Raw genomic sequence first — 25,283 nt, forward strand, 5'->3', positions numbered from 1 at the left:
AAACTCTTGGATATCTCACCAAATTGGGTTAGGTCACTCACACACATTAATTATGACTTATACTTGGATATCTGCATTTGAAAATGCTAGCCATGGTTTCTCACTGCTCTGATTTTCTACCTGTAATACATAATGTTTCTGTGGTCCCTCTCAGTAATGTAGGCTGCACGTTCATTATTACAAAGGCTTTATTGGGATATATATGTATATATACCACTTAACATTTCTGGACTTCAATTTTAGCTGAATTTAGCTGTTCTATAATGGAAAACTATTCTTACCACTGTCCTAATTTTTATCAGAGTTAAGGTAATCAAAAAGCTGTCAGTTGTGCGATCAGATTAGAGCCACTCTTTTCTTCCAAAGCTCTTGTGGTCCACAATCCAGATGCCACCATCTGCTCTACAGCGGAGTCTGGCTTCCCTGGTTTACCAGTATGTTTCTTACATCGGATTTGAATCCTGCAGAAACTAGTGATTTTGGAGAACGTTTTGCCTGTGGGGAAGTAAACTCCAGAGAGCGAGGTGATATTGCTCCACTTGGTCTACAACAGCAGGAGTAGAGTGAAACCTGATTGTTCCATACCAGGGGGTTTATCCATGACAGCTAATGACACACCTGGTGTTTTGGGGCAGAAACATGCAATGAGTATCTACAAAAACTGGTTCAGGATCAGCCATGGGTTTATATGGAGAAGAATAAAAGGGCAGGTGCCTCTATTTCTGACCATATTCAGGGATTTGTTTCCTGCTCGCACTGAGAGCATTTCTGCTCCCATATAAACATTCCTTTCCCTCCATGCAGATTATTAAAAAAGAAAATGGATTTTGGAGAGACTTTGGTTTTGGGATGACTTGCCAGTACAGATCTGATTTTATCAACATAGGTAAGAAAAATACACTCCAATATGTCTGCCCTTTTACTGAAACATAGAAGACTCTGATCAGCTTCTCTTTCCTTGGCCAGTGTGTCTATGCCTCTAATTTGCAGCAGTGGTCTGGTTAGATGTTCAGACTATTCCTAGGTGCTGTAGAGGCTACCAGAATCTACACGCTGCTCAGTACAAATAAAGAAATTTTGTCTGATAGTAAAAGATTTGAAGCTAGGAAATTTGCACACTTTGATGTTGGCAGAAGGTATGGCTGTTTTAAAGGGCTGACTGGAGCCATAGAACAGCTGTAGTGTGCTAGTATGTATTTCTAGTTTTATTTTGGATTTTGTTTGGTCAGGTGGCTTTGATCTGGACATTAAAGGCTGGGGTGGTGAAGATGTACATCTGTACCGCAAATACCTTCACAGCAACCTCATCGTGATCCGAACGCCAGTCAGGGGTCTCTTCCATCTGTGGCATGAGAAGCAATGTCTGGACGAGCTGACCCCAGAGCAGTACAAAATGTGCATGCAGTCCAAGGCCATGAACGAGGCTTCTCATGGCCAGCTTGGGATGCTTGTTTTCAAGCAAGAGATTGAGACACACCTGCACAGGCAGAAACTGAGCAATAAGAAGACATGAAGCCAGAAAGGGAGGCAAAAAAGCCTCTGAATTGGACTACAGGGTGTTTTGGAAATGAGTTGCTAACAAGAAAAGATGGGATGAGACTGAAGGAGGATGGAGATTCCAGCTGGATGGCAGCAAAAGAAGATGAAAGTGCTTTTCCTCCCTTCTCCTGTTTCTTTTCTTAATAGGGCTTTTAAGTCCTCCATTAGCCTGACTGTTCAGCACTTGCTTCTGGGGGACATTTTATGAGATTCAAGGTCACGGAGACAATGAACATACATAAATGCCAGCGTGGTAATCACAATAACAAATGGATGTGCTCTTCCATTGAAATATTTGTAAGATGTGTACAGTTATTTAAATGATTGACCCTTTGGTGGGCCAGTAATAACGAGTTATTTCTACATTTAACCTGACATATCTAAAAAGGGCTATTTTTGAATAAGTACAGAGCTCCTGCTCTGAGAAGGACATCTGACTGTTAACGATGGTTAAGATGGAGTGACCAAAAATCTTTTTCCCTTAAGGGGCTGGGGCAGGGGGACAGCAACAGTGCACTAACAGGGTATTCCCTGGTCATTCAGAGATAGGAGTCACCTCAAAGTGCTTTCTAAAATTCAGAAAGAAAAAGCCCTACCGGTCAAGTGTGATGTTAAAAAACACTGGAGGGTAATGTTTGTTCCCTTCTGTGGACAGTGAACCAAAAGCAATGAGCCAGGTCTGTACCACATTAATCAGATGGTGTATTTCTGCTTTAGGATACTGTAAGTATCTCAAGATTTATTTTTAAATGAAGCTGGTTTTGTTTGGGAATTATTTTGTCATACTTCAGGTTTTCTACTTCTAGCCTTACTAGGGAAGAGTACGGCCTTCCAACACTTGGAAAATGCTCGGCAGATCTGTGCTTCCTGTGGATGGGAACTGGATTCAGATAAGTGAAGTCATTTTTCTGCACAGCCTGGGTGCTGGAAGGCAGAAGCTTTACCATGCTGAAGAAAAGGAATTATGTATCAACTTGCAGTACTGATTCAGCAGGAGGCTTTAAACTCTGAATGTCAGATACCAAAATTGATGAACATTTTTCTGACTTTATACCAAAGTATTCCTTCTAAACCAAATATAGAATCTTTCCCAGGGCATAGCAAGCTTTTTGTAATTAACAAAATAAATTTTTGTGATGAATTACTGGACCCTGCAAATTCTCTCATGGTAATTATAGGTGCATCCTAAAAATTTGCCTCTTCCTTAATAGATTTTTTTCAATTGCCTAAACTGTTGAAAGTGTGAGTTACTGTTTTTATAAAGCATTTTCTTTTACTGCAGACTGCTGTTTATCATTTTAATATATACTGGCCAAAAACTCCATGGGCTCAGAAATCCCTTTTGCTTACCTAAATGCTGTTTCTCTAAGAGGTCTCTTTGTTTTATAGCGTCAGATTAATTCAAGACAGTCTGAAACCAGATTCTAACTCGGGTTTTGGCTTGTAGGAGCTGGGGGAAGAAATATTCATGGTAGGATTTGAGTCATTGTTCAGTGCTATTGGTCATGCCACTGTGTGGTAGGAAGAGCACTTATGAACCTCTTTTGAAAGCATTGCATGCAGAATCTGCAGGCGAAGACCATGCTGCTGTAAGCACCTTTTCCCTTGACACAGGTTTACATGTGTTTGTCTTTTGTTGGATAAAAAGATCTGCATTGCATTACGTTTCCCTTGCAAATCACCAAATGTCCAAAACCACTGCAAAAGCACAAAAAGGACACAAACTCTGTATGCTTAAAAAACCCACCCCCCAAATGCATCACTTACCATAAAAACTTCAGCAATAACTCAAGTAGGTCCTCCAAAGAACTTCTTTGTTCCCAGAATACATGAGAAATTATTTATAAAGAAGGGCTTTGTTTTGATGCAGTAACTTTACAAATATTGTGCAGTAGGAGGAGACAGGCAGGGCTGGCTGAATGCACGAGAGCTATGGTAACTGAGCTGCTCCAAGGTGGCGGTTGTTCCTACAGTCCCACTTAACCTGAATTTGAAACTGGGTGATGTACATTATGAAAGTTTCATAATCATAAACTGCCTCAAACCTAGCCTTATCTATTTCCATGATGTTTTTTCATTATTCTCCTATTCGTTATTAGGTTTCCCTAAGCCCTGAGCAACTTAATGTAACTGAGGTTGGCCACACTTGTAGAGCAGGGCTAGACCAGATGATCTCCAGAGGTCCCTTCAAACCTATATTAGTCTTGAATTCTAAGCACTGGGCACCTATAAATTGAACATTTTGATAATTTGGGTACCTTAGCAAGCATGTCATCCAGCCCCTGGCAGAGTTTCACATTATATTTTTAAATAGCACCTTTGTGATTCTCTTGCACATAATTTTCCACAGAGATGCCGTTCCTCCTGCCAGGAATAATACTGTCTGTGCAGTTCCTGTTCCTTGGCTACAGAAGCCAGTTTGGCAAGAGGTGAGATTGAATCAGTGGTGGAGAGAGAGCCAGCCCGCAGTCATTGGCCACCTCAGTGATGTGCAGAAGAATCTAATCACAGCAGAAGTCTGGCAGGGCTCTCTTAAAGGTGGGGACTGCGCTGATATGAGAGGTGAAGAACAACGTGACAAAGGGAAGCTGCTGTTAGCTATGTTTCTGTGAGCTAAGTGGAGCTGTAACAGCTCTTCCAGACCAGTTAGAAAAAGATGAAATCCAAAGAGAGCAGCCAACAGAACTGTAGCTTTTGCCAGGCAGCTCTCTACCTTGTCCTAGAAGCAGCTTGTGATCTTTCTCAGAATGGCAACTGACTGGATCTTAGTTGGGGAAGGAGTAGAGATCACTCTGTGTAGATGGGGAGGTTGTATGGGGACTCCTTGCTTTAATTTTTGACAACTGTTGCATGCTCTGGCTAAAGGCATAGAGGCATGGGGCAAAACAAATTGCCATATCCTTACAGGTGTCGTGATCTCTCCAGCAAGCAATTTTCAAAAATGACTAGTCTTGTAATCCTTGCACAGCATCCCTTGAAGAAAGACAGATTTTACAGAGAAGCTCCCCAAGACCAGCCAGCACCCTTGATTCCTGACCACTGCAAGTCATTCTTCCTCCACAGACATTCAGGGTAACTGGACTTCAGAGCAGTAGAAGAGCCAGCCTTGAGGGCATCTGTTCTGGCAAGGGTGCTGCCTTTGCAGTCAGTGCAGTAATCTAAATGTGTAGGTATAAAACCTCAGGTTTCTTCCCTCGCAGCAGTCCAGTGAATCTGGGTGTCTTTAAAAAACTGAGGTGTGAGCCTCAAACATGTGGGATAGATGTGAACACTGATAGTGGCTTTCCCTGGGCTCTCCTGAGCCAACATTTGCAAATAAGTACTTGTAATATAAAGGTATGCAAAGCTACCGGTCCACTGGTCAGCAGGTGGAACCCTGAGGAGTTCCAGTATATATCTTAGAGCTAAAATTGATCATGTCCTGCTGTGTCCATGCCAGCTCAGCCTGCACCTTATTGCTGCAAGCTAACACCCTACCTCTTAAACTGCCTTTTAAAGGAGACTTTGTTCCCTGTCTTTACCAGCCCATAGGTATGCAAAACACTTTGTGATTTGTCTCCAGCAGGACAACAGCTGTGGCATGTTCTTCACATGAGAACAGATACTAACTTTTCTCTAGTATCTCTGAATGACCTTTCATTTTGGCCATATTTTTCAAAAGAAACAGTTCATGAGAGGGAAGGAGGGTTTTATTTCCCCCCTACAAATAACCTAGCACCCCCTCCCATAATTAATGTAGATTATGTTGTGTAGATTATCAGGTGGATGATGTAGTGCAGATTATGCAGCGTAACAGATACAAAGAGAGAGCATTACGTTGAAAGAACAAGTTCTATGTTAAAGTTTACACCAGTTGCATCTCGGTAGCCTGGACGCGACTTGCAATAAATAGCTCCATTTTGGAAAACATTCTTTACTAGCAAACACTCTTCTGTAAACTGTACTAATACTGATATAGGCACTGCTTCTTACATTTTTTAGGCTCTGTGCATGTGCAGTCTTTCATACAAATTCCTGTATCCCTTCTCCTTTCCCTTTCAAAAGGTTAATCCCAATCTATGCAGAAAGGCCAGTATGGGTTTTAAATACAGATTAAAACAGTGAGGATCTATGTGCAGAGGCTAAAGGATTTTTTAAAAATGTACTTTTCATGAAGATCACTCTTCACAAAGAACACTTTTCACTGAAAGGCACCGAGGGTTTGCTTGGATGTTTGGCTTGAACATCCTTGATTCCAAGGGCACAGCAGTTTACAGGATTAAACTTCACATTATGCAAATTACTATATCAAGACTGATTCACCTCCGCAAGTTGTTTTGTGCCTTCTAGGAAGGTATGATCTCATTCAGCTGCAGATACTGATCTATTTCCCAGATGGCACACGACCTTGCATTCGAATACAGAAGTCCCCCAGGAAATCTACAAAACCCCCCTGAAAATACTGTGGCAGTATCTCCCTGTTCAACTGGTTACTTCATCACCTCATTCACTCTATCGTGCGGGCTCCTTCAGGTGCTTTGTGGCTTGCTGGGCTGATACATCCTTTAGCTCAGCTGATATGACAACCCCACAACAGTACTTATCCTTACACTGCTTTGTGGTGAAGGATATAAAATAGAGGCACTTATGGCAACCGTTTCAGGTAAGCGTCAGCAGCTCCAGTTCCAAGTTCAGTCTTTGTGAATACAAGCATGGGGCTGCACAGTGAGACTGGGAGACTCATTCAAAGAGAGAGGCGTAATCTGGTTCTTGGTCCTCTTGGCCACACGGGAAAAGCAGCAGTTCCTTCCCCAGGGAAGTGATGGGTTCGTCCTGTTGATATAGGGTATGATTAAATACCGCCTTTCAAACAGTCCCTACCTATCACAACAGCGCGGGGCCGACAGCAGCCTCCCTGCCTCGGTTACGGTGTGGACTGGCTCATCCCGCTGTGTGATACAGCTCAGTGCCCTGGGGAACCCAGGGAAGGACCCACATGGCTGACCTCTGTCCTCATAAAAGGATGTCTGTGCTCAGCACAGAAACCCAGTGACACAGCTCTGGCAGTTCTTGGAGAAAGCTGTGCTCATCTCATAGGCAACCGCAGCTTCTATGGTGTGAAATGCCACCCTGCCTGCAAAGTGCTGGAGCGAGGACTGTGCAGCATGCAGGTAAGCAGAACCGGGTGGTTGCGGACCATGCTCCTGGCTGCGTTTGTGAGAGGGACAAGGGTGGATCCTGGAGCGAGCACATGCCTTCTGCTCAGGCAAGCCCTGTTCTAGCAAGGGAATTCCCTGATGGTAAGGTCTCTGCTTCCCATCTCGTTCTCCACCCTAGCAGCAGATGCATGGTGGGAACTTGCCTTCTTTCATGGTCACCTGGTGGGTGATAAGCAGAACCCACTAGAGCACTTCGGCAGAGTGGGTTTACGTGCCCACGTCTGCTGTAGTGCAGGAGGTCTGTAGGATTCTTTGCAGACTGTGGGCATGGCTCTATCTTTAATATAGAATGCGCAGCCAGGTTTTAAATCCTCTGGCTCCGGTATCAATAACCGTATAGCTCCTGCTTTCAAGAATTTCAGCCTGAGCTGTGAAACCATGCAAGAAGCAAGTTCAGGTAGCCCAGGTAGAGCTCCTTATAGCAAATGAACATCGTTATTTTCCTCACGTGTCCTATTTTCTTTAGCCATGTCTGTATCAATCTAGGCGCTTATTTAAAAGAAACAGATTTTGAGCAAACCTTTAGGCAAAATGGTTGTCCTATGCCTGGGCAGATCTTAAAGGACTGATCAATCCATCTGGCCCACCTTGGAGCACATGAAACTGCAGTCAGTGCTAGTAAACACTGCTGTTATTGTTGCAAGAACCTGCCAACCTTCTTCCTTCCCTTCTCTTTTTTTATCTTTGCTCAGTATCATACTTTGCCTGCTTTGAGATTATAAAGATCCCTTGTCCTCTTTCATGCTGAAGCTGGAGGCAAGCAGGATTTTCTGCTTACCCAACTTGCCAGGACCCCACAACCATGGAGAGAATCCAAAAAAAAGGAGTCTGCATGAGTATGCTGTTACCTCTCACTTTATCAGCATTTCTACTAAATAGCATGTAAGTAACTTGAGCCTTGTGTGCAAGGTGTTCTGCACGCTTGAGGGGGAGTGATCAGTCTAAGATGTTTGAGATCTCTTAGGTTGCCTGAGATGTACCCATCAGGCTGGCACACCCTTCTGGAGCAGCACACAGGATACCTAACAGCAGCTAAAATGGTTCTAGTTACCTACTTTAAAACAACTGAATCTATTCGTTCTTACTTTGAAGTGCCCTGAGGCAATTAAACAGTTAATGAATGCACTGCTAGATGTTTACCTTGTGGTAGTCTACAAGGTCAGCCAGCGTTGAATGTTGTAGCTGGTCCACTCCAAGGAAGCTGTAGGAATCACTGGAGGCATCAATGAGGAAGTGTTTACATCCTTCCACAGACCGATAGGAGAGCACGTAGCCTTTGATTTTCTCACTGACCCGAACCAGAAAACTCCCTGGTACTGTTTTGTTCAGAAGCTCCTCTGCTTTCTTAGAGGTTAGGATACCTGTTCAAAACCGAAACACAAAATCGAAGGGAGGAAAGCATTTGTGTAGGACTGGATGGAGCAGTTCTCACAAGAAATCTGCCTTACCTCTCTAAAACCAGACCATGGCACTTCCATCCCTTGCGTTGTTTTCTCGCCCAGTAGCCAAGGAAGAACAGTACTGCGATTGCTAACAACTGACCACGGCCACATGCTAACTATGCATTATGTTTCAGACTCAGCCAATTATGAATGATAAATGTGCAGGGCTCAAAAGGACAGTTTCCGTGTTATGAGAGAGACCAGCATTGCAGTGTGTTGTATGTCAATTCCAGTATAGCAGGACTGTGCAGACACTGATCGTAGGTCCTGTCAGAAAGCCATGCAAGCACTGGAAGCCCAGTTACAAGAGGATAATGCTTTCGTTGCTGCAGTCTTGGATCAAAGGGGTTTCCAAAGCAAGGGAGATGGATGGGATCATGATGACCCATTAGAAATGGGACAGAAAGGTGATGGATGATGAGCACGTATGGAGGGAGAATGACCTGGGGGCCAAGGATGAATGGGATGAGGTGTGCCCAAATCTCTCTCACCCTGGTCCAGTTACCAGGGTGACCATGCACCCAGTACAGGGTGGCAGGGGTGGCACAGATGTACAGGGTATTTTGAGGATTTGGTCTCTGTTTTAACACTTTAGCTTGCCCTTTGTCATAATGCTAGAGGAATTTGGACTACATTCATAGATATTTAAAATGGAAAACCTAGGCACCTCCAAAAAGCCCCTGGGCCCAGCCTGTGGCAGCTGCCACGTTAGCAGGAACAACTCCTTAAAGAGTTCGGTTGGGGCAGAAATGCTCAGGACTCACCATGGAACCAAGGCGCTATTGTGTCCGTGGTTTTCTGATAGCCGGCTCGGAGAGGGAATTGCTCCTCTTTGAACCACTTGATGATGCTTTCTTCGGTGGAATTGGAGATTGTTCTCCGGATTCCCTCTTTCCTGTTAGAAAAGACAGTGGTTTGTGCATCAAGTTCAAACGACAGCTTTTGAGGACTTATCTTTTGTTCAGGAGTTAAGAACAGCCCTAAGCAGAAGTCTTACATGAGTGCAGCTGTCAGCAATATCATATAATTTTCAGTGGACACCTAGCATAGAGAATGTATGCACTCTAGGCTTAAGATGCTCTACTAAATAAACCTGTTACCCTCCAGGGGTGAACAAATAAGCCTCATCACACCCTAGGCTGGAATACAGCCTAGCCTCTGTGTTTTTCCGTGTAGGGTGTCTCCTCCACGCATGGAGGAGAGCTAACTATTCCCATCTCAACCATCCCATGCTAGAGCAGAAGAATCTCATCCCTTCTCCCCTCCACAGTGCACAGGCATTTCCTTACCTAACTCCTCTCCCATTTGCCATCGCAGGAGGTAGAAGTTGAGGCTTGGGAGGGAGAGGCGGATATTGGAGGGGTCGCCGATCTCCTGCTGTGGCACCCTTGGAAATATCTGCCTGCTTCCCTCTGTGGATGCCCTGCAGTGAAAGCCTCTTGTAGTCATCCCTGGCTTGCCGTGCAAGGGAGCGTCTCTTCTCATCTGCTGCCTTGGATTTCCGCACTGGAACAAAAAAGGAGTCCTACAGGAGCGAACAAGCAGGCAAGTTTTAAGCTTGCTGACCTTGGGCCATCTTCCTGCTTGACGAAGTGGAAGAATAACCCGTTTCACAAGGTGAAAGATGCACTCAGTTGTGAGACCATTTGCCACATATCACCCATCACTTTTGGGCATCTGCTACTTAACAGGGTCCATTTTTTATTCCTTCATGAGATTAAAGATCTGGGTTCTTTCTCAGCACCAGGTCCCTTTGTACTGAGAGACTACTTGGTTTTGTTTTGGATGCTGACTCCTGGTTCAGACACAGATTTCTGTGATGCCTTTCGTGTGAGCCAGTGATGGGGGAGGGCGTATGGAATAAAAGCTGCTAAAATGACCACAAATCAATCCTTTGAAGGATTTGAAAGTGCTGATCATTTTTTTAGGGTGGGAGGGAGTCTTGCTGAAACTGTTACAGAAAGTGGAGAACTCGGCTGGGTGGGTTTGTTTTTTTTTTGCTGTAAACTGGCCTTGATTGTTCAAGTCCAGCTCATTCTGGAGTGTGTAGGAGTAACCAGCTCTCCAGTCGGTCTGAGTTAGGCTAGTTGTTTCCTTGCTTTGTAGTCGACTTCAGATCTTTTTTTTTTATCAGTAAGAAAAATAAAACCCCTGGCCAGAAGTGGAAGCAAATGGTAGTACAGCATTGCCATCTACTGAGCAGCAGGGGAGGAACTGTGGAAAAAAAATGCTTCAGGTTTTCCTTCAGGAAGTATTTGGCAGCAGTGATGGATACTACTGCAAGTCTCATACTGTTTGCCATTTTCCTTCCTATCTTTTGGGATTCATTACATGAGACAGTGCAACTGAGCTCTGCTTAGGTGCAATTGTGCTTGGATGACAGGGAAGCCCTCATTAGTTAGGCCCTGTCACCCATTGTCCTTGTCCTCAAGAGCAATGGTTACTGCAAAGTCCTATGAAAGGCCAGGTTCTAGTTTAAAATTAATTATCCTGGCTGTACTCATGTGGTTCCTATTTGTTGCTTGTTTTAATATAGTATCTGTAGGAAAAAAATTCCATTTCCCTGCCCAGCTCCAGTCTCAATGCTGTGTGGACTCACAAATCTTTCTGATAATGCAGCGCTGTATTTCTTGGCAGTGCTCTCCACCCACCAACTGATTATTCAGTCCCAGTGTGGCAGGAGAAGGACTGAGACGACCTGATGGAGCCCTAGGATTTCTCAAGCCCCATAGGAAAAGGTCATCCTAAGATCTTACAGGATTCCTGCCATTCAGGCTCATTCTCATCTGCTTTCTGCAGCGTCCTCTGGCTCTCCACGCTGGAGTAGCTCTGTGGTATTGCCTCCTGGGGGGCTGTGGTCTCTTCTGAATTTCTCCTCTGTGCTTCCTTCATCTGTGAAAGAAACAGTATGTTCAGCTTTGTCCCAGGCTAGTTTTAACCCTGCTTTTTAGCTAGCCTTGAGATACTGGGAACTTCATTCTTTATTGTGAATCCTTCCGATTTCAACAACATACAGACCCTCGGTCTTTACTGCAGGTGACAATAGAGGAAGTAAGGGAAAACAGTCTACCAGAAATCATCAGAAGCATCTTCCTGTGCTGTTCCCCAGTCTGCCAGCCTGGCCTGCTTTGTATCATCTCCAGATCATCATAATGGTGTGATGATATGAGAAGCATGGCAATGCTGGATAAAACTGGTCCAAGAGACGAGGATGTTCTTGGGTCAGATGAGGCTCTAAGGCTGGCTAGGACTCTAGGATAAAGTCTGGGCCCCAGGATGTTAGGAGCCCCTAGGATGTTAGGAGCATCCTAGGTTGTCACTTACCTGTTGGGAGCCATGCTTCCTCATGTAGCAGTCTGCCAGCATCTGGTGAACATCTCTGGTTTCCCTCTGGGAAAAGGAAAAGAGCAGTGAGTAATAAATGCGGCGTTAGAACCGTTGCTCCTTTTTGGAGCAACAGGTGTTTAATGCAGAAGCAGCGATGTGTCACAAGTTAAATTTTGCCAGCCTTCTCTGACAAACATTGGGGTTTTTCGTCATATTAGGCCTAATATGCCACAGGAGGAGAACTCAGGGGTGTCAAGATTGTCATAAGCATGGCTATACTTGCTAAGCAATGCTCCCAAGTGCTCCCAGGGAGCAGTTCCTTCCTCCCCTCCCTCTAAAGCAAGCCCTAGCAGAACCTGCTGGCCACAGCTTTACCTGCTTGTCCTTGTTTGCTGCTGTGGCTGGGGTGCTGCAAAACCCTGCTCGTCAAACTGACCTAACTAGTTGCATATCTCATGTTTGCTCTTCCTTGCAAACCAGTCTAGCTACCCTGGCAGCAGTCACTAGCTGAGACCTGCCTTTGAAGGAGAACAGTTAGACTTGTCTTTGAGAAAACACCCGCCCACCTCCCTGTTGGACCCAGACTGCCTCCCACAGCACAGTGAGTAATGAGTTAACTGCACTATGCCGCTTACCAGGGACACACTTTGTTTTATCTCCATCACCTACTTGGCTAATATTTAATGGCTTTCCAAATAACATGGCTTTCCAATATCCCTCCCCTTGACAGGAAACTAGGAACTTCAAATGTGTGTGAAGCAGCTTGTTTTTCTAACATCAGCCCCCCGCCCCCTGCAGCAGACAAAGCTCAATGCCTGGATCCCTCAGGTTAAATGGGAACTAGATCTTGGAGAAAGCACTTTCATGAGGGGGGTGATAAAAATCCCCTCTCCAGGCCTAGAAAATGCAACAGGGGTCTTTGGTCTGGATCCCTCCTTCTAACCACAAAAGCCCCCAAAACATGGGAAATATTCCTAATAATATAATGACAAAGTAAAAGTAAAACATACAAATCCCCTCAATTTCCATGAACAAGACTTTGAAAGGGTTTTAGATTTTTTTTGGTGGCGGTGGGGTTCTTGGTCTAGTTTGGGATTTTGTTGGTTGGTTGTTTTTTTGTTAGCTGTGACTAAGAGCTTCCTTTGAAAGAAAAAAAATCTCCCACATAGTTGCTCAACTTCAGCAAACAGTGCTAAGAAAAACCCCATGTGACTCAGAGGCTTTTGATAAAGGAGACAGCCACTCCAAATTCCCTTTGGTATTCTGGTAGCAGTGGGAGAGGCGCTTTGCCAAAACCCAACCTCCAATTGTCATGCTTTTTTTACTGAAGTATGGAGTGGCTGTGTAATAAAACAATATACACTCATACAAGATAGCAGCAAAAGGCTGAATGAAAGCTTTGCTGAATGAGATTGGACTTCTCCCATCAAACCGGCAGGGTGTTCTGTTCCTTCCATTAACCTTCGGTTGCATGGGTAGTTAATTTGTCTTATTTTTCCCTCAGTTCTCTGCAAATGGATTTTTGTAGCCAGGTGAAAAGTATAAATCTATTTATTGCTGGAGGAAAACATTTCTGTAATGAAACACCACAGCAAAGTAGATACTGTAGTTACTGCATTTGGAGTTGTCCTGTGCTGTCAAGGTCACAAGCTATTTTCTAACTATTTTAGAAGACCAAAAAAAAAAAAAAAAGAATCACCTAGAATATGCATGTCAGATGATGCTGGCAAAATTATCTTCATCTGTTCATTTATACAAGTAGATGATTTGTCTGAGGCTGTGGCCTTGCCTGTACAGATCCTGGGAGAGCTGCCCCAGTCTTGTCCCAAAAGCCAACCAAACCAGCCACGTAGCAGGAAAGGAAGTACTGAGACCCCTGTTTTACCCACGGAGAGTGGAAGCAAAGGAACCCAGAGTAACTTCTTCTTAGGTACAGAGCAGATCTGTCCCAGCTGAGAATAGCACTCGGACCTGCCTTCCCTAAGGAAGAATGTAACAGCACAGCTTCTCCTCTGACTACACAAAAGCCTTTACAGTTAGCTGCCTTTCTTCCTTCTTCAAATTTCTATTTACAGCAACCAGGATTTGCTGTGCTTCCTAGATCTCAAAGCATGTGTTTGTGATGGTTATGGAGAAAAGGGGGAAAACTACCTTTGTAACCTCCTGGCTTTTCCCTGTTGTAGCAGCAGCAGTTTTTCTCCCACCTTCCTTCTTTTCCTCCACAGTGCTTTTTTTATTCCCGTGAAGATCTGTCTCACCCAGGACTCCTGGTTGTGGATGTAGAGACCGTGTTACAGGAGAGTCAGTCTCTCTGAAATGCAAGAGAGAGGACTTAGGAACCCAATGGAGTCACTTTCTGATCTCTGAGCAAGGAAGCCGCACAAGAGCAGAGCAGTGCTGTGATCAAGCAATGCACTTGCAGGCAGCTGTCATATCTCCAAATCAGGTAGGTGGAATAATTAAACTAATGACTCGTGGTGAGTAACTGTCGTCCTGCTGTACATGGGCACCTGTCGGTGAATCAATGCAATCCAAACTCATCACCTGCTGCATTAACAGCATTAGCATTTCCTGTGGTCTGCAGAGGGTACTGCCCAGGAGCCATATCACGGGAGGCTTGATGAGCTGGGGCAAGCCTCATGCTGGAGCTAGTCTCTGCCAGCATTGTGTATACCCACAGAAAGCCAACCTTGGCCTGCGCCTTTTGCCTATAAGTCAAGTGTGACAGTGGTAACCACAGCCCCTTACAGAAAAGACTCAAGGCTCTGTGTCCCTAGAAATGTCTTCTCCTCTGTGTCTGCTCATGGACTCCTCCAGCTGAAGGGTGCTTACCTGCCCTCCTTGCCTTGCTCTCTCGCTAACCGCATTGCTCTTTGTGCCTGGATCTCTTCACAGATGGCCGCGTACGATTTATCTGAAGGGTGCTCGCCCATTACCCAGACCCAGACATCGTTGTCAGCACCAAGCTTCCATGTCACCGACTTCCCGTTGGCTGGAAAAGAAGCAGTTCTTTGGCAAACACTGTTTGCTTGGCAGCTCCATGCAGGACCTGTGTCCCGCTGCTGTGCCCTCCCGGCTGCTGCCAATGGCAAAGCCTCTCCAAAAGCAGCTGTACAAGGGGAAAGCTCGGCTGGGATGCAGCACGCTCCTCCCGTTTTGATTTGCAGTACTGAAGCCAGGTCAGTGAAGGAGGCATTTCTGAGTCTGGGGGCAAGGGAGAAGACTCACCACTGTTTCGTTTCTTGCTTTAATTCCTTGCCACTGCCCTCCCCAGACTGTGTGAGGGTGAACTACCTGCAAACAGAGCACGCGGGGGAGAGCCGGGAGAAGAGTGCTATCTTCCTAGCAGCTGGCATGCTATGTAATCCTGGCAAGGGGTCTTCAGCTCTAAAGGCATAACGGGAACCCCGCTGCAGATCTGGTGCCCCAGGACAGATTTTCAAGTCCATGGTTATTTTATAGACATATTCAGAGGCCCCGTTTAGTGGGAAACTTAATGAGATGCATCTCCTGAGGGCAAGTAAGCCCTGTCTTCCCAGCTAGGGGAGTTGAGCAATTTGGTCAAGGTCAGAGCCTCTGGGCCAGGGGGTAAAACCATTGTGCACCTGGCCAAAACTACCCCATCGCAGGCGGCTTTAGTTATGGTTTGGAAATACAACTATGATATGTCCCTGAGAGAAGAAATTACTCTAAGGACATATTACCTCCTGTTTCTAGGGAGCAGTTGACTTGGCCAGATCTGTGCTGGAGGGGGAAGCATCCAGCAGGCAGAGACTTACCTTTTCTCGGCAGCGGCTTCTTTGCTGCAGCCTTGTCCGCAGCAGCTTCTCTTTCCTTCCACCGTCTGATCTGTTCCTGCCTCATCTTGAAGAAAAGGATCTGCTTCTGCTCCTCACTGAGTTCTGCCAGCAGGTCAGGATCGATGTACATGTCCGATAATATCTGTTTCAGCATGGCTGCAGGTTTCAGTTACACACGTTTGTGGCAATGATCTCCAGGGATCAGATCCTCTTCCTGGCTCCGACAAGAAAGAGTCCCTCCCCGCCTCAGCCTGGAGCAGGAATGCTGGCGTGCCAGAGTAATTATACTTCTGTCTTCTTTTTTTTAGCTCAGACTTCCTGCACAGACCAAAAAAGTAAATAAGTAGCTTAAAACCTGCTGTTAAGATTCCTTGAAATAAGATGTGAGGTCAGCTCCCACACAGCCCCTGCCCGCTCTGCAGGGAGAGCTGGCCAGAAGGGACAAGTCCTGGAGTGGGGCGGTTGTGTTGATACTCTGATAAACCCAGCTGATAGTATATCAAAAGAGAGAGTGTGCTGCCTGTTACAGTCATCAGAGGTGTGGCTTGGCTCTGCCCAAGCAAACATTCCTGCTGTGCAGGGAATCAATGAACCCATGACTAGACGACTCCTCCTCCTTCCAAAGAGGAAAACTTTGATGATCAAAAGCCCAGACTGCCTTGTTTTACCAAAGAAAGATAGGGAGGGCTTTCAGCTCTGCTTTTGAGGTGGGAGTGGGAATTTTGGGGTGCTCCCATCCATCAAAGGCAGCGTCACAGCAAGTCAAGGGAGTGCAAGCAGCGCAGCTGGTTTGAAGAAAGACAACTCAGATGGTCAGCAGCTGAGGCAGTGCCTGGTCTGACACATCTTGCTGACGCACCTTGCCCAGGTGGCGAGCCTGGCATGGGACATCCCTGTCTGACAAGATGAAGCGGATGGGGAGAAGGAGTACCCCTGTTCCTGCTCGGGATGCCAGGTTGTGTCTGGTGCATGCCGGCAAGGTACTAACACCCACACAGCTATGCTTTGTGCCAGTGGGTTTACATTTACGACGGGATTCACTGAAAAACTGGGAGCTCTCTGGTTACCTGGGAAGCTGCCAAATGAGAAAATAGAGATGTGAACTAAAGACCTTGAAACCAACTTTTTTCCTTACCTTATCTGGATAAATTCAGGGAGATCAGGAGGTTGGTTGGCAGCGCTTTCAGTGACACAGGGAGGCTGGGAGCCATTTGTGAAGTGCAACACCAGAGGAGGGTGGCTGGCTCACCAGGGGTGGCAGGGGGTTTTGGACAAATTCTTGGGAAGTGTTGCCAGCAGGCTACAAGGAAACAAAGCTAGCGGGATTACTCGTGTGCTTCTGCACAAATCCTGGGAGTCTAAGGAACAAGCATGCTAGAACATAGCAGAGTAGGTGGGAGGAAGGGGGTTGGTGGGGCAGTAATGTGGAGGTACAAAGAGCACAGACATGCCAGAAGGACCTGTGCCAGGGTGAAGTGGGAGAATATATTAAATCCTGGATTAAAATCAATTAACCCTCTTACAGGAGAGGAGCTGAATCCCTAGGGACTCAGTTTTTGGAAGAAAAGTGTTGGGAACACCTTCACCTTCAGAGTATGACTGCTTGATTCTGCCAAATAAAAATAACAGAGAAGGAGGTAGCAGAGAAGCCAGCAAGCGCAATACCGAAGCTTTCTAAGGAGCACGTTTAATTACTTGAAATGGGGTGGCACAACAGCAACCTTCATAAAGTCAGACTGGCACGACAATATCTGCTGCATCGGTCCACCTTCCCCCATCTCACCCTCATGCTGGGATCAAGCAGGCTGTCCCAAGCATACCCCCACTTCTGAACAGAGCTTGCCCTAAAACTGCTAGAGACAGAGCTGGCTGGAGCCCCAGCACAGTGAAGTCCACATGCACTTTCAGCAGGGGGAGCCTGAAAGGAGCTTGGAGCAGCTGGAGGAGCTGTAGGCAGGGAGACGAGGAGCACCTCAAGGCATAGACAGAGCAGACCACAGTCCCAGCATAGCGTTAGCTGCAGCAGAGGCTGGGAGCAGGAGTCCCTGGGAAGGTGCAGTGACCAGGTGTTGGGGATGAGCCTTCTCATTTCTGTTTTGCTTCTCTGGTTATTTTATATTTTCCCTAAAAAAATGTTAATTCCAGAAGCATGGATCTGCGTTTACAAATCTGTATTGCTTTTGTTTAAACAAATGGCTTGTTTGATTTTAAAAAAATGGCTTTCTGGGGAGGTGGTATCATCTGGGCAATGCTTTCAGAATATCCCTCTGAGAGCAGAATTGTTCCAGCTCAGTGGCCGGAGGGGCTTGGGCTGTCCTTGAGCCATGTGGGGAGGCAGCTGTAGAGAGGGAAGAGCTTTTCGTGGGGAGGGTGTCAGTGAGCAGTCCCTCATCTCTTGGGGTACCTGAACCATCTGCAAAACTGGGGGACACTGCTGGAGCATTGCTGTTTAAGCTTCACTGCCTCCTGTTCCTAAGCACTATCTGAAAGAGAAGCTCTTTGAAAACAGATCAGGGTGTCAGAAAAGTGCCTTTAACCAGAAATGAGTCCTTTAAAGCTTTTACTTGTGGTTTTTTTTTTTTAAGATTAGTTCAACACAGGACAGTATGAAGGACACAAATTTTGGGGCTTATCTCAGGTAAACTGATGTCTTCAGTAGGTACTTGATGTTGCTCTGGTTGTAGGGGACATGCCAATCTCTGTCTGAGCCCAAGGTGGGTTTTGTTTGGAGAAACCACCAGGGTTGCAGCCTTTGTGGATCTGAAAGAGTAACAAGTGGATGGTAGTTCTGGGCATGGTCTGAGCTTGATGGTCTGGCAGTTGCCTTCCATGGGCTGACAGAAATTAATCACAATGTCTAAAATTGAAGGGACTCTTAATATAAAAGACTTGTTACATGCAGGAAGGTGAAATGCTTTTATTCCCTTCAGGTGCAAAGGTATCATCTGGGGCTTGTGTAGGCCAAATGCTGAGTGGTTTTGTAAACAGAAGGCACTCAATATCTTGCCCAGGGGAAAAAAGGCCAGCCAGTTGGTCAGGCCCTGTCTTCTGGCTCTGGATCAGCAAAATTACTTTTTCCCCAGAAACTCTTCAGGAGAGTCGCAGTTCACTAGCCAGAGAGGTGCTTGGAAAAGAGTCATAGAATCGTTTAGGTTGGAAAAGACCTTAAAGTCCAATCGTTAACCCAGCACTGCCAAGTTCACCACTAAACCATGTCCCTAAGCACCACATCTACATGCCTTTTAAATATCTCCAGGGACGGTGACTCAACCCCTTCCCTGGGCAGCCTGTTCCAATGCTTGACAATGCTTCTGGTGAAGAAATTTTCCTAATATTCAATCTAAACCTCCCTTAATGCAACTTCAGGCCATTTCCTCTTGTCCTGTCACTTGTTACTTGGAAGAAGAGACCGACACCCAGCTCGCTACAGCCTCCTTTCAGGTAGTTGTGGAGAGCGATAAGGTCTCCCCTCAGCCTCCTTTATTCTCCAGGCTAAACAACCCCAGCTCCTTCAGCCGCTCCACATCAGACTTGTTCTCCAGACCCTTCACCAGCTTCATTGCTCTCCTTTGGACGTGCTCCAGCACCTCAATGTCTTTCCTGAGGGGCACAAAACTTGAACACACTATTCCAGATGTGGCCTCACCAGTGCCGAGTACAGAGGCACGATCGCCTCCCTGCTCCTGCTGGCCACACTGTTCCTGATACAAGCCAGGATGCTGTTGGCCTTCTTGGCCACCTGGGCACACTGCTGGCTCATGTTCAACCGACTGTCAACCAACACCCCCAGGTCCTCGTCCACCAGGCCACTTTCCAGCCACTCCTCCCCAAGACTGTAGCATTGCATGGGGTTGTTGTGACCCAAGGGCAGGACCCTGCACTGAGCCTTGTTAAACCTCATACAACTGAACTCAGCCCATTGATCCAGCCTGTCCAGCTCCCTACGCAGAGCCTTCCTACCCTCAAGCAGACTGACACTCCTGCCCAGCTTGGTGTCACCTGCAAACTTAATGAGGGTGCACTCGATCCCCTCGTCCAGATTGTTGATAAAGATAACAGAACTGGCCCCAACACTGAGCCCTGGGGCAACCCGCTCGTGACTGGCCACCAACTGGATTTGCTTCCATTCACCACAGCTCTTCAGGCCCAGCCACTCACGCCGTTTTTTTACGTAGCATGCTTGTCCAAGCCATGAGCAGCCAGTTTCTCCAGCAGAATGCTGTGGGAAACAGTGTCAAAGGCTTTACTGAAGTCTAGGTAGGCAACACCCACTGCCTTTCCCTCATCCGCTAAGCAGATCATCTTGTCATAGAAGGAGATCAGGTTAGTCAAGCAGGACCTGTCTTTCATAAAACCCTGCTGACTGGGCCTGATCACCTGGTTGTCCTGTACGTGCCGTGTGATGGCAGTTGGGATGACCTGCTCCATAATGTTCCCTGGCACCAAGGTCAGACTGCCAGGCCTGTAGTTTCCTGGATCCTCCTTCTGGCCCTTCTTGTAGATGGGTGTCACTTTTGCTAACCTCCAGTCAACTGGGACCTCCCCGGTTAGCCAGGACTGCTGATAAATGATGGAAAGTGGCTTGGTGAGCACTTCCCCAGCTCCCTCAGTACCCTCAGGTGGATACCATCCAGGCCCATAGACTTGCGTGTGTCTAGGTGGTGTGGTAGGTCGCTAGCTGTTTCCCCTTGGATTATGGGGGCTTTATTCTGCTCCCCATGCATGTCTTCCAGCTCGGGGCTGGGCACCTGGAGAACAAGTGGTCTTACTATTAAAGACTGAGGCAAAGAAGGCATTAAGTACCTCAGCCTTTTCCTCATCATTTGTCCCTATGTTTCTCCCATCCACTAAAGGATGGAGATTCTTCTTAGCCATCCTTTTGTTGCTAGTGTCTTTACAGAAACATTTTTAATTATATTTTATGGCAGTAGCCAGATTAAGTTTTAGCTGGGCTTTGGCCCTGCTAATTTTCTCCCTGCATACCCTCTCCCAAAGGCCATAAACTCCCCTTTTTTTACTGAGTTCCAGCCAAAGCTCTCTGTTCAGCCATGCCAGTCTTCTTCCCCACCAGCTTGTCTTTCAGCACACGGGGACGGCCTTCTCCTGCGCCCTTAAGGCTTCCTTCCTGAAGAATGCCCAGCCTTCTGGACCGCTTTGCCCTTCAGGGCTGCCTCCCAAGGGACTCTGTCAACCAGTTTCCTGAACACCCCAAAGTCTGCCCTCTGGAAGTCCATGGTGACTGTTCCACTGACTCCCCTCCTTACTTCTCCAAGAATCAAAAACTCTATCATTTCGTGATTGCTATGCCCAAGACATCTTCCAACCATCACATCACGCACAAGTCCTTTTCTGTTCATGAACAACAGGCCCCGCAGGACACTTTCCCTAGTCGGCTCACTCACCAGCTCTGTCAGGAAGTTATCTTCCACATGCCCCAAGAACCTCCTAGACTGTTTCCTCTCCACGGCACTGTATTTTCAGCAGACATCTGGTAAGTTGAAATCCCCCATGAGAACAAGGGCTAGTGACTGTGAGACGTCTCCCAGCTGCTTATAGAATATTTCATCTGCCTCTTCATCCTGGTTGGGTGGCCTCTAACAGATCTTCACCATGATATCTGCCTTGTTGGCTTTCCCCAATTCCTATCCTTAAACACTCAACCCTATTGTCACCATCATTAAGCTCTAGACAATCCAAACACTCCCTAACATACAGGGCTACCCCAGGGCCTCTCCTCCCTTGCCTATCCCTTCTGAATTGTTTCTAGCCATCAGTCGCAGCACTCCAGTTGTGTGAGTCATCCCACCATGTTTCCATGACGGCAACTATATCATTGCTTTCTTGCTGCACAATGGCTTCCAGCTCGTCCTGTTTGTTGCCCACACTGCATGCTTTTGTGTAGATGCACTTCAGCTGGGCTATTGATCCCACCACCTTTTTGGGGTAAAAGCCCTAATTCCTATACGACTGTTCTCAGGTGCTTCCATGGTTTCTAACACATCAATAACCCTTGCGTCTTTGCTGTCGCATAGCTCTCCATCCCCTACCTCCAGCAGCCTGAAGGACCTTGCTAGCACACCATCCCTCAAACACTGGTGTGCCACCCACAGGCTTATCTCTAGCAAGCCTGGTTTTATCCCTCCCCCCCTTCAAATCTAGTTCAAAGCTCTTTTGATGAGCCCTGCTAACTCCTGTGCAAAGATCCTGTATGGTGTACCCCATCTGTTGCCAGCAGGCCTCATGTCGTGTAGACCAACGCATGATCAAAGAACCCAAAATTCTGCTGGTGAATCTTCAGCCAAAAGTCATCCTGTAAGGATGTCCTTGCTACAGCTGAGCAGAGGCCGTGTGCGGCTCTGGCTGGCAGAAGCAGCTGAAAACAGCTGGAAGTGCAGATCATGAGCTCGAGTCCTGCACCCTGCCTCTTCATACAGCAGTGAGCAGCTTGAATCCACCTCACCATCACGTCAGCACTCCTCCTCACCCCTCAGCTGCACAGGAGGTATTGAACGTGGCCCAGCGTGGTTTATGTTAAAATTTGCAGCGAGCAAAGCTCTGGTGGTTAAGCGGTATTTGTTTCCCCGTCTCTCCCAGTACTGCCTCTTGGTGCTTTAAGTGCCCTTCCTTACTCTGGGATGTGCTTCTGTCTTTGAAGGTCCTTTCTTATACCTTCTGTATCCAGCCTGACCAGGTTATCTGTTTTCTCCAAAGCACTTGGGAGACAGAGATCATCGGTAAAAATTGCGTTTTCCTTAGTTAAATTAGGCTTCCCGAGACATGACACATGAGAAGCCATCAGCAGAACGCATGCAGTACACCCATGCTGCTCTGGCTTCTCAGGAGTGGGAATGGCTTTGCTATGGCATTTACTTAGGAGGACATGATGGGCTCTGCCATATGTGGTGAATGACAAACTGGTCCCTTTTCCACGCCTGGGGACACAGCGTGCTGGTGAGGTGGAAGGGTGCTCAGCAAATGAGTTTCATGGTATTGATGCAGTTTTGCAGAGTTGGATCTCCTTGTAACATTGGTTGTAAGAGGAAATTTATAATGCTATGTCCCAAAGGTACCCTTTAAAGCACCAGCTATTTCAACACCGGGAAATCACATACACATTTTGACAGGTTTGCAGTATTTCTTTTTTAGCAGTCACTTCATTAAAGATCTTAGGAGCTGGAAGTCCTTGTAATGTCAGTCCTATGCTGTTCCCAAGGTTTCAGTGAAAGCCATATTACCATCACTTGGCCAAAAGTGTTTTTGCTGATGCTGTCCCAGCTGTAAGTAGTATATTTACAGCTCAGACTTAGGGAAGCCGTGGACTGCACTAATGGCAGTGGGACCTCTGGGCAGGTAACTTCTAGGGTAAACTCTGGTAGAGGTCTTGTTAAACTTTCTACTGCTTGTATTTTTTTTCATGGGAGTGATAGATAGGAGCTTGTTTTGTGAAGGAATGGGAAACAAGAGTAGCCAAAATAACAAAAAATTAAGTGGGGGCAGGTGGGAAGCCAAGACAGGGCTTTGGGGGCTCTACCACTCATATATAAGATAGCTGACTTGAAAACCGTAAGGGTAAATGCAATTCAAAGGTTAAATAACCCTTCAAAAAGCAAGGTCACACAGCGTTTAAATCGCCTGCCAGAGAACAGCCTCTTCTCTGTGCTCCTGTAAATCATCTACCATTAACTGGGGAAACATAAGTCCATGAATATACATGAAAGCGCAATCACTTTGAAAAGAGCTGGCATGAGCTCCTGCTCACATGCGCAGTGGTGACACTTCAGCCACCGACTCATGGGTCACCCCCATCTGGCATCCTACTCCTGGTCCTCACCATCAGTGCTGCCAGTGGAGGGAAAGGTTCTCCACGAAAACTACACACACACACAGAGGTAGGCATCTGATATGATTTACACCAATAAATCAAATAGGAGGGTGTAAAATGAAATAGTGGACAAGCTGAATGGTGGTTCTTGTGCTGATTTTCTGGAAGGCATCTTCTTCAACCGGCTCCACACATCTCTACTGTAAATGTGACACTATCTTTAAACTAAAAATAACCCAAGAAACTCAAAGATGAAAGCACAAGAAAAGCTATGTCAGGGTACAGCCTGATGAGCTAGGAGCACTTCCATTGTCACAAAGTAGTTTAAAAAATCAGATTAGACCAAGTTGTTCAGAAAATGATGGGACAACATTACTTTGAATCAAGATCCTCTCCTTGGAGCTGGTCTTCTGCTCAGCAACAAACAGCTGAAGAGGCACCACTGGGAATTATTGTCCCTGGCCAAGAGGATGGGCCAAGAGAATGCAACTGAATTTCCTTTCCCTTGCCAAACTAAGCCCTGCAGCACTGAGGAGGTGTTTTGCTAAGGTTTTGCCAGATTTCTCCTGTTCCAGCCACTCCAGTGCTATCACCTCCCTGCCAGACATTAGGAAGAGCTTTCTGATTTTTTGCATGAGTTGAAGCAAAGCAGGATTACCAAACCCACTGCAAATCAGCATGGCTAAAGGTAATCACTCCCCAAACCTTGCTCTCAGTGCACAAGCTTTCAGGGGTTAACTGTCACATATTGGCTCATAAAATGCACTTTTCTTAGAAAACATTTATGTTAGCAGCTGCACCGGCAAGGTTACTACCAAAATATCCTTCTGGGCTTTGGTTTTGGTTTTTTTTTTCTTTTTAATGTCTTTGTTGGTTGGTGGTGTATTTATTTTGTGGTTGGTTTTTGTTTGTTTTTAAATCCTCATCCTGTTCTAAATAGGGGAATGATTCATTCCTCTCTGTTTAATTTTGCTTCAGCCTACCGTTTTCTGTTTCAGACAGAAGGAAAACACCTGGTTTGGTCATAACAGAAGGAAAATATGACATATAAGCTTGGCCCTTGGAAGGCAGAACTAGACCTGTTTGGGTCTTATTTAGCACAAATAGATGCTGTGTAAGGCTGGCATATAACACTTGAAAGAACAAAACTAGTGAAGTCACCACAGTGTGAAGTACCTTGAAATTACCTATAGCTGAACTGACTTGCCCCATAGACCCCTGGTTTTGCTGGCAGGGGCAGCGGTTATCTTCTAGTAGGCACAAATGGACAGGGATGGTGATAAGTAAAAATAATTTGATACAGCAGCGGTTACTGAATATGGTTTGAGGCCACGTGGCTCTATTTTCAATAAAAATGTTTCTTCCCTGCTAGAATTATGTACAAATAGTTCTTGACCTAGACATAATGAGAATCATCTTCCTGTACCAAAATTACTGAGGGATTTACCGATGAAAAGGTCAGTGTGGTGACAAGGGTGAGGGCTTAACACACAGGATCAGCTACCCAGCCAAACCCAGCCACTATAGGAACGGAGTCTTTCTAACGATGACACCTAATTTAGTCTGTTTGCAGGTTTTGAACAGCTTTGGACAACAAGCTCTGGGTTTTTTTTGCTAATTGCACTGGATGTCTTTGCCAGGGGAAAGACTGTTCTTGCAAGTGGGAAAGAAGCTATTACGAGTAGCATTAGGCACACAAAGCTGCTGTTTACATTTTCCACATAGTTATTAACTCTTCTAAGTCCATGGTTGTCCTGCACTGATGTAGTTTTGCCACTGGAAGCCACAGGGCAAATGAGAAGTGTTGTGCCAGGAGCAGCTCTAAGCCTCTCAGCCCTGGCAAGTATAAGGGCCATGCTGGTGGTACCCAGGGCCAACCCAGCTCTTCGGTGGGGACTGCCCTAGGGGAGAAGCACACCCTGATGAGTCTGATCCTGTCCTCTCTGATATCAGAAGTGATTTGACGTTAATGCATTGCTTGGGCATTGCGGAAACGCAGGATAAAACATAAGTTGTGTGTTGACATAAATTCTGTGAGGAGAAGGAAGGACATTTAGTTCTTGCCTAGAACTATAAACCACTTTTTAAACTACATGCAGTTATTAAATTGCATGTGTTACTAAGAGGAACAAATTACTTGCATGAAGATGAAGTA

At 46.2% G+C, this 25,283-nt stretch overlaps 2 protein-coding genes across 5 annotated transcripts in view; one reads left to right on the forward strand and one right to left on the reverse strand.

Moving 5' to 3' along the window:
* Window positions 1-2,822, forward strand: part of CSGALNACT1 (chondroitin sulfate N-acetylgalactosaminyltransferase 1) — a 48,515-nt gene extending 45,693 nt beyond the window's left edge. For all 4 annotated transcript variants that reach the window (XM_064450138.1, XM_064450137.1, XM_064450136.1 and 1 more), the window contains 2 exons: window positions 805-886; window positions 1,230-2,822. In XM_064450138.1, the coding sequence (XP_064306208.1) occupies window positions 805-886; window positions 1,230-1,513 (366 nt within the window). In that variant the 3' untranslated portion in view covers window positions 1,514-2,822. The remainder of the gene's footprint in view (window positions 1-804; window positions 887-1,229) is intronic.
* A 2,529-nt stretch (window positions 2,823-5,351) lies between these two features.
* On the reverse strand, window positions 5,352-15,778 carry SH2D4A (SH2 domain containing 4A). The gene is made up of 9 exons (XM_009501760.2): window positions 15,286-15,778; window positions 14,339-14,498; window positions 13,658-13,817; window positions 11,504-11,569; window positions 10,936-11,071; window positions 9,469-9,685; window positions 8,944-9,074; window positions 7,878-8,098; window positions 5,352-6,351 (listed from the first exon to the last, which is right to left on the reverse strand). The coding sequence occupies exons 1-9, from the start codon at window positions 15,458-15,460 to the stop codon at window positions 6,259-6,261; spliced, it is 1,359 nt and encodes a 452-aa protein (XP_009500055.1). The 5' UTR covers window positions 15,461-15,778; the 3' UTR covers window positions 5,352-6,258.
* Window positions 15,779-25,283: the final 9,505 nt, after the last annotated feature.

Source organism: Phalacrocorax carbo, chromosome 4 (assembly GCF_963921805.1).
Source record: "Phalacrocorax carbo chromosome 4, bPhaCar2.1, whole genome shotgun sequence".
Taxonomy (NCBI): Eukaryota; Metazoa; Chordata; class Aves; order Suliformes; family Phalacrocoracidae; genus Phalacrocorax; species Phalacrocorax carbo.